This window comes from Cariama cristata, unplaced genomic scaffold, assembly GCF_000690535.1.
Source record: "Cariama cristata isolate BGI_N322 unplaced genomic scaffold, ASM69053v1 scaffold18256, whole genome shotgun sequence".
Lineage (NCBI taxonomy): Eukaryota > Metazoa > Chordata > Aves > Cariamiformes > Cariamidae > Cariama > Cariama cristata.
Genome location: NW_009622917.1, coordinates 69,900 through 78,109, shown reverse-complemented (window position 1 = coordinate 78,109; position 8,210 = coordinate 69,900). Strand labels below are relative to the sequence as shown.

Genomic DNA, 8,210 nt, shown 5'->3' with positions numbered 1-8,210 from the left:
TGTACAGTGAAATAAACCAAGAACAGAATTGCTAGAGAATACTCAGCAAAAGATTAAGGAAACTTAAAAGGTATACTCAGCAATATTAGAAATCCTGTTCTTGCTTTAGCTCCATATTACATTCCTGGAGATTCCTGATCTGAATCAGTGCGTACATCTAGCAGCAACAGGCTTATACATCAGCGATAACATGCTGCAGTCAGCAGCTTCCTAGAGTTGCTTCTGGTTTGTAACACAATCACAGGTTTTTGTTCCTCAGTGCCTTGGTACTTTTCTCACCTTCAAACTCTTCCTACTTAACAAGATGATCCAATAACTGTAATTCTTGATATTATTGTATTTGGTCAGTGCTTTTAAAACTAAAAACCAAAGCAGTGTCCTGAAACCCAGTATTGTTTTGAAAACTTCTAAAAAAGCAATCTTGAAGATAGAATAACATGAACAGATATATAGATTGGAAGAAACTACGGACACTTTCTCTTGCAGAACAAAAAAAAATATCACCAATGTGCATATGGAAGGAAAAATCCAGAAACCAAATCCAGAAAAATTACTTTTGCTCGGTAATCCTCAATGCACATATTTGTCAAAAATCCAATGGTCTGCACAGCTGTTATCTTTTACTTACAGATATGCTGAAATGTGTTATGTATATATGTTGGTGTGATGTAAAAGCAGTATCTTAACTTACCTTTTCTGCCTCCTCTAGGTTTTTTTTTAGGTATTATTCTAGATTGCATGAAAAGCAGTAAAGTACTTTAGTCAAGCAGGTAATTCAGAGGTATAGCTGTTATCCCCCATTGTAGTAAATAGAGGCTACTCTTAACTCTAAACTTCCTTGCATCAAACACTCATCTTAATTCTTTCTCTCCCTTTTTTTTTCAAGTGGTCAGTTTGCCGTAGTGAAAAAATGCCGTGAGAAAAGCACTGGTCAGCAGTTTGCAGCAAAATTCATCAAGAAACGAAGAACGAAATCCAGCCGGCGTGGAGTGAGCCGGGAAGATATTGAGCGAGAAGTCAGCATACTAAAAGAAATTCGACATCCTAATGTGATCACGCTGCATGATGTTTATGAGAACAAAACAGATGTCATTCTTATTCTGGAACTGTAAGTAGCTCTAGAGAGCTGGGGAGGAGTAACAGAATATTTGTTTGTTTGTTTGTTTTTAAAAAATAGACAATTTCTCTGAGAATCGCAGTGATGTAATGGATGTTCCTTAACACCCCAAAAGCAGGTAGATAATAGCCTAAGAATTCTTTATTTTTAAGTCAGAGTTGTAGGTTCTTGATTTCTAGATGTATTTGTCACTGTAAATGCACTACAAAGGTTAAAAAAAAATCCAACATATTTTGGAATTTTTTTCTGCTTGTTACTTAATCATCGTTGATGCTATGGATCCAGAAGAATAGCCTGAAGCTAAAGAAACTGATTTGAAGCTAAGAGCAGAGGGAAATAGAGATTCTAAGTGGAGGTTAGTTTAGCAAATTATACTGTGTTTTATGTTGGTGTAAAGTAGCATCACTGAATGCTTTTTCTTTTTTTTGTTTTTAACCCACGTAACAGAGAACAGAATTTTCCTGGTTCTGTCCTGTTGAAACATAAACCGAACTTTCATGTCCTTGTTTTAGTTCCCATTTTTCATCCAAGGTTATTGCTAATGGATTGAGGTAAATATGTCAGCAGAGATTACTTCTGCATTGTTTCAAGTCTGGCTTCCAGTTCCTCAAAGATTGCAAGTTTAGAAGTTGAGCATTACTCACCCGTTACAGTTTGGCAGTGTCTGCTGGTGGGATGTGCATGTCTTTACAAAGTTTCCATGTCTGATGCTCTATTATTGCTGTAATTGCTCTATATCAGTTAAATGTGCTTCAACATAAGTATTTCATGCAAGCAAATGATTTGGTGCTGGAATCATGGGCAGCACTTGTGTCTTTTCCTTGCCTGTTCATGTGATTTTTCTTAGGTAGGTTATGTCTTCCTGTTTACTAGCTTTGGTAAATGATATTTCCACTTACCTTATAAGGATACTTCAGTTGCATGCTTTCAGTAACATACGTGTGGATTTACATTGTAGATTTAAAAAGAAAACTGGGAAGTACCTTTTGGAATTTCATCTTTTCTGTGATATATACATGTATGGTACTGCTTTGTAATGTTAGAACATACTTTTACGCTTCTAGTCCAGCATGTGATGGTTTACTGTAATACTTGTTGTAGTCTGGGTTGGTCTTTTAATTCCAGAAGTATACACTTGCATTAGTTTGTCAACTTTGGATAATTTAAGCAAGTTTTGTGTTTTTTTTTTCTTTTGCAAAAAGGCTAAATTATCATCCTATATGAAGTAAAACTTCCTTATATTCCTGTCAGGATATCTACTGCTTCTGGGTTTTGTTCAGAACTCTTTAAACGTGTTGTGAATACACAGCAAAATTAGTGATGCCTCTTCCTCTCCCCACTTGATACTAGCTCTCACATTCTTTCTGCCCATAACCTTACTGTCAGTGTATTGCTGCTTCTGCAGTGCTTGCTTTCTGCTCTGTAATCTGTCCAGATGAAGTCCGGCTGACATGTGGACATGAGCACTCTGAGGAAGACTCAATAATCATGGACAATGGTAGGAGGAATGGGGCTGATCTGTACTCCTCCCCTTTCTGCATGGGATAGGAGCTCTTTTGGCAGCAAGGTTGCTGTGTGTGTCTGTGTGTACCCACTAACATTCATTGGATGGAAGCAGATACTGCTTCTAACAGTGTATGTTAATATTTAATATTAATATTAAAAGCTTGATAGTGTGAAGCTCAGCCAACTATTTGTGTTGCAATTTATTTAAGTGTTTTGCCTATTTAATAATCCCCATATACTTTCAGTTGGAGACCCTTTTTTTCACTTTTCCAAGCTGCTATGCGAGTCTTTCAAGTTGAAGTAGTGCTATTTGGGGTATCACAAAAGTAACACATTTATTTAGAGGGTCGAAGAGGAAGAGATGGCATGCTATTGATCCCTTTGTAAACTGAATATACTAATTGCTGTAAAGTTTTGTAATTTTCAAAATCGCCATGATATTGCATGAAGCTATTGAAAAGGCAAAAGATTGTCATTTTAATCACATGCTTAGACACTTAACTATGTAATCCCTTTCTTCTGATGTTCTAACATTTGTATTTTGCCTAGAGACCTATTCCTCTGGCATTCTTTGTTCTTACAGAACAATTTCAGACAAACAGAAATAAAGCTGAAAGCTCATTAAATAATCTGTTTTGCTGTCCTCAGAATCCATCTTAAGTGACCATTTTCCTTTCTGATTAGAACATCATTTTTTACTGGGACTTGTGTTCCTTTATGACTACAAGACAACACAGTATACCACATACAGACGGGATTTTGTGTGACTTAATTTTTTTAGAATATAGAGAGACTAAAAATCAATATTCCAGCTACATATGAGAAATTTATTACAAAAAAATCCCAGAAGAAACACTGATTTTGTATTAGTAAACAAGTGTAGTAATGCGAGCAGTGGTGAGGAAAAGTATCTCTGATTTCTGTTCTTGGTAGAAGTTGCAGCCCACAGACATCAAGCTGCAGCAGCTGCTCTTTTGGTAGCTGCCAGATGTTGACATGCATGGTCTGAGGGCATGTCGTGGCTTAACTCCAGCCGGGAACTAGGCACCATGCAGCCTCTCGTTCACTCCCACCCACCCAGTGGGATAGGGGAGAGAATCGGAAGGAAAAAAAAGTAAAACTCGTGGGTTGAGATAAAGACAGTTTAATAGGACAGAAAGGAAGAAAACTATAATAACTATAACAATAATAATAAAACAATTAGTATATACAAAACAAGTGATGCACAATGCAATTGCTCACCATTCACTGACTGATCCCAGTTAGTTCCCGAGCAGTGATCTGCCCCGCCTCGGCCAATCCCCCCTGGTTTATATACTGGGCATGACATTCTATGGTGTGGAATATTCCTCTGGTCCATTTGGGTCAGCTGTCCTGGCTGTGTTCCCTCCCAGCTTCTTTTTCCCCTCCAACCTTCTCGCTGGCTGGGCATGAGAAGCTGAAAAATTCAATAGTGTCTGTTGCCTGTTCGCTATTGATTTTTATTTCCTGGTTCGGCAAGAGGTTTGCAGTATTGCATGCAGCCTCCTAAAGATTTTTCTGCATTATCAGTCAGCTGTTTCTCAGAGTTGAATGACTGACTGTAGAAGTTTTCACTTCATTCCCTCGCAGCAAATACTACGTCAACCAGGGGAGTATTCAAGGTGGCGATTTGTATGCAGGAATACGTGAGCAGTAGTTAATTATTGCAGGCAAAGTCCTCACAACACTGAATGCAGAACAGAGCTGCATATCAAAAACTGTATCCATATAGATGTTTGAAATTTTTTCTCACAGCTACCTTACATCAGGAAACTAACCTAAGAAAAAATTAAAAATTTACAAAACATTAATTTCTTAAACTTTTAAAATCAAATGCTTCCTTAAAAGATTCAGCCGTTACAAACAAGCATGAGATATCACTGAAAAGCCTTACTTTATTACAGTCTTTTTGTATATTTAGAGAAACTGGGCATATTTTCATATTTCTAGGTCTTAGTGGCATCTCCTTGATTTGGAAATAACCTTTGAAATTCCCACTCTGTGGACTCTTTCATCATCTTGCAAGGAATGCTGTGCATATTACGTATGAACTGGAAGACACTGTCTCTTCCTCACCTGATTTAAAACTGTGATAGTTTTTTTTTTTTCTTCTATCACACAAATAATTGAATTAGTCAGAATTTTATAGTACTTTTTTCTATCCAGCTGCAGCATGTTAGCTATACTAAGCTATTTCCAGTGACCTCTGCTGAAGTGATCGTTTTAGCATGCTTCACAGACTAGAAAATACAGATGCCTCTGTTGCACAGTGATAATTATTTTGTTTTCTCAGGCATGTTTTGCACCTATTTGGTTCCTCTTTCGCTGTCCTTGGATGCATAATCTCTCTCTGCTATTTTGTTTTTCCTTCCACTTTACTACGTCTTCATTTAGACTTCAGACCTACAAAGTAGACTTGGTGTGTGGTGCTTTGTGGAGACTTGGTTATGGTTTCTTGGTGCAACTGCAAAGAATACCCTTATCCTAAATAATATAGTAGTTCCTTAGAATGCTCAAAGTAATGCAGATGGTCTTGTATTTTAAAATACCTTGATAGCAATAGCTTGCTCTTTTCACTGGGAAGCCATGGATGGACTTGGGTATTCATACTTTTCTCTGCAAAAAACATACCTTCATTTCTGTATTAGAAATCTTCATTGAAGACCATTAGCTCCTGTGGCATAGTTCTGAGTGATGGGTATCTGTTTTTAAAATTCAAAAAAAGGAGAAGAAAGCTTTGAAAGACTTAGCTCAGAAGGAGAGGAATGACATTAACTTACAAGTGCACTAAATACTAGATTTTATGCTTTTTTTAAAGTTAATTCCTGTATACTTTCTTTAAAATTTAGTCCTGTGCATCCCAGTGTCTCAGAGTGTTGCTACCTTATTGATACCTTCATAATATTAACTAAACCAGAACTGAGCAAGGAGAGGATGATAGATCCATGTATAAAAATTCTGATGATAGCAGGAGCTGCTCATTGAAGAGTAAATAAGAGCAAATAACAATGAACTCTTCAAATTCCTCTTCTATCTTACTGGGGAGTTAATTTAACTTGTTACATTTATCATAGCTTGACTTCCAGAGAAGCTTGAATTTTGCAGAGTTTCTTTAATTTTCAATTGTCTTTTGATAGAAATAGCTCTGAGGTTTTTGTTGATTTTTACCTGTCAGTTACAAGAAAGTTGTTCCCGAGTGGCCTTGTACTGAATTTTGAGAGGGTTGAATCTTTGGTGCTTAATGGGATGTAACAGCAGGTAAGCAAACTCTGAAATGCTAATTTGTAGATGTTGTGCCAATTTTTAACTTCGAAATCCTGAATTGCAGGCCCACAGATAGATGCACAGAGGACATGTAGACAGGTGAGAATGAAAGCTTGACAGGGCTGAAAAGAAAGGAGCTAGAATCAGCGTGACTCTGCAATGCACCGAGGATGTCTCGGAAGGAGAGCACTTGCCTTCTGGGCTCTGCAGTCCCTGAGCAAAATGCATGGCAGTCTTATATGCTAAACCTGGATGCTCTTCGTATGTTAAATTTTAAAGTCTTAGACAGGATCCAAATACTAAGGCACTCCGCTGGGCCAAAGTGTCAGTAACCATGTGTGTTATCCAGAGTCTGGGCACTTAGGGAACTGCAGGGATGAAAAGCTAAATACCAGCTGTGTTTGTGTGCAGGAAAGATGCACAGGAGTGTTCAGGTCTTCCTCTTAGTGGGACTTAACTGTTTAAATCTTAGTCCAGGTTTTGGTGCCTGCGGTCTTCTGTCTGGCCATTCTGAGGCCAATGCTTCTTGTTCAATATAATTGAAGAATTTAGGTACACTAAAGAGAGGATTTTGTGACAGTTCTTGTCTCTAATAGAAGCTGGACAAATGAAAATAACAAGGCGTAGTGATGCCGCAACATGCCTTGATTTTTTGGTAGCTAGATAAAGAAAAAAATAAATACGATGTTCAGGTGGTAGGTAATGTAACAAGCTAGTGACCCTGTTCTGCTCTTTCAAAATACTTGGTACGCTTCATACTTCTGAGGAGTGGGTTGGTAACAAAATTTGTAAAGGCTATCAAATCAAGTGGATGTAAAATCTCTTAACCTTAAATAATACAGAAGTAACAAAACTTCAGTCTAGTCTTGAGCTGACAACCTCTGTTTCAAAATAATGCAAGGAGTCACACAAGAGACATTTGACCACAGAATCCTTACGGAAAAATTTCTTTTGCAAGTTGACAGAAGAAATTTTTGGATTAGAGAAAAATTTAGGTAATTTATCAGATTGAATCTGCTTTAACAAATGGAATAAATTGGTTCTGGAATTCTTCTTTAACTTCACTAGTTTATGTGTTTTAAAATCTAAGCAAGTTAAATCAAACCTTGTATGCTACAACTTACTATGTTAAATTTCTTCAAACAAGGAGTTTGAGCTTAGGTTTTGGGGTTTGTTTGTGTTTTTTTAATCTTCAACAGAAATCCTTAGATGATCTTTAATTATCATTTAGGTGCTATTACAATGTGAGCAATATGATCAACCTGGCATGTGACTGAGTCATTATGAGGTGACCACACTGACTTTGAAGGTTAATTGGTTCTAAGTTCCCTGTGTATGTTCCCATAATGACTTCCTCTGAGATCTCGTGATCAGTTCCATTTCACCATTAGGAAAGCCTGGCAAGGTGCAAAAGCACTATCCAGAAATTTTTTCCACAGGTGTGATGTATTTTCTTTCCCAGAGGGAGATATGTGGGTTGCAAACACATCTGTAAGCCTTCCTTCAAGGCAGGCTGGGAAATATTTTTACCACTACTGCATTTTATAAGAATGCAGTTGATACATTTGTTACTTGTTCAGGAAAGCTAGCACCTCTGCCTAGAAGTATCAGGGAAGCAATGCATACCAGCTTTGCTCCTAGTGAAAATGTTTATACAAAATATTTCTAAAAACATTGAAAACAAACTTGTAATTTCATGCAATCTAAACTTTCAGGATATGAAATTGCACCAAACAATGATTGCAGATAAGAAGCAGCTGAACACAAAGAGGGTCTGTCCATTTTACACAAATACAGTTATGTTTCTTTCTTAAATATCAAAAATAAGTAAACCTTGGGAATTAAATCTTTCTTTTGGATCTAAAGGAACCTATATAATCAATGCTGCTTTTCATAGATGATGAGTAAGTTTCACAGAGACTGCCTGTCTTTAAAATGCCAACAGGAATAAGAGCAAGCTGGAACAGCCATAAAACATACCCATACCTGTGTGACACTCTCACAGTCTGTTCTAGACTGCGGAGTGGGCAGGACAGTGTTGCAAGTTGGCATTGCTGAAAATGCGTACTCTGAGTACTTCTGTTGTGTTTGTGATGGCTGATGAATGATTTAAGCATCAGCAGGCGCTTTCACTGTTTCACAGGAAAAGCAGACCAGATAACTGTGTGTTTGGTGCAGTCTTTCAGCCTCTTCCTCAGAAGAGGGTCTGGCTCACCAAACTGTGTGTCCGTTAGCCCTGTGCCAAACCATGCTGAGTGTGCAAAGCTGTGCTGGGTTTTGCTGTGACTGCTGCCATGGCTGC

The 8,210-nt window shown here is 37.6% G+C and overlaps 1 protein-coding gene across 1 annotated transcript in view; it reads left to right on the top strand.

Moving 5' to 3' along the window:
• Positions 1-886: 886 nt before the first annotated feature.
• Positions 887-8,210, top strand: part of DAPK1 (death-associated protein kinase 1) — a gene marked incomplete at its 5' end in the record, with an annotated part of 48,419 nt that continues 41,095 nt past the window's right edge. The window contains one exon of the mRNA XM_009702537.1: positions 887-1,108. Within this exon, the coding sequence (XP_009700839.1) occupies positions 887-1,108 (222 nt within the window). The remainder of the gene's footprint in view (positions 1,109-8,210) is intronic.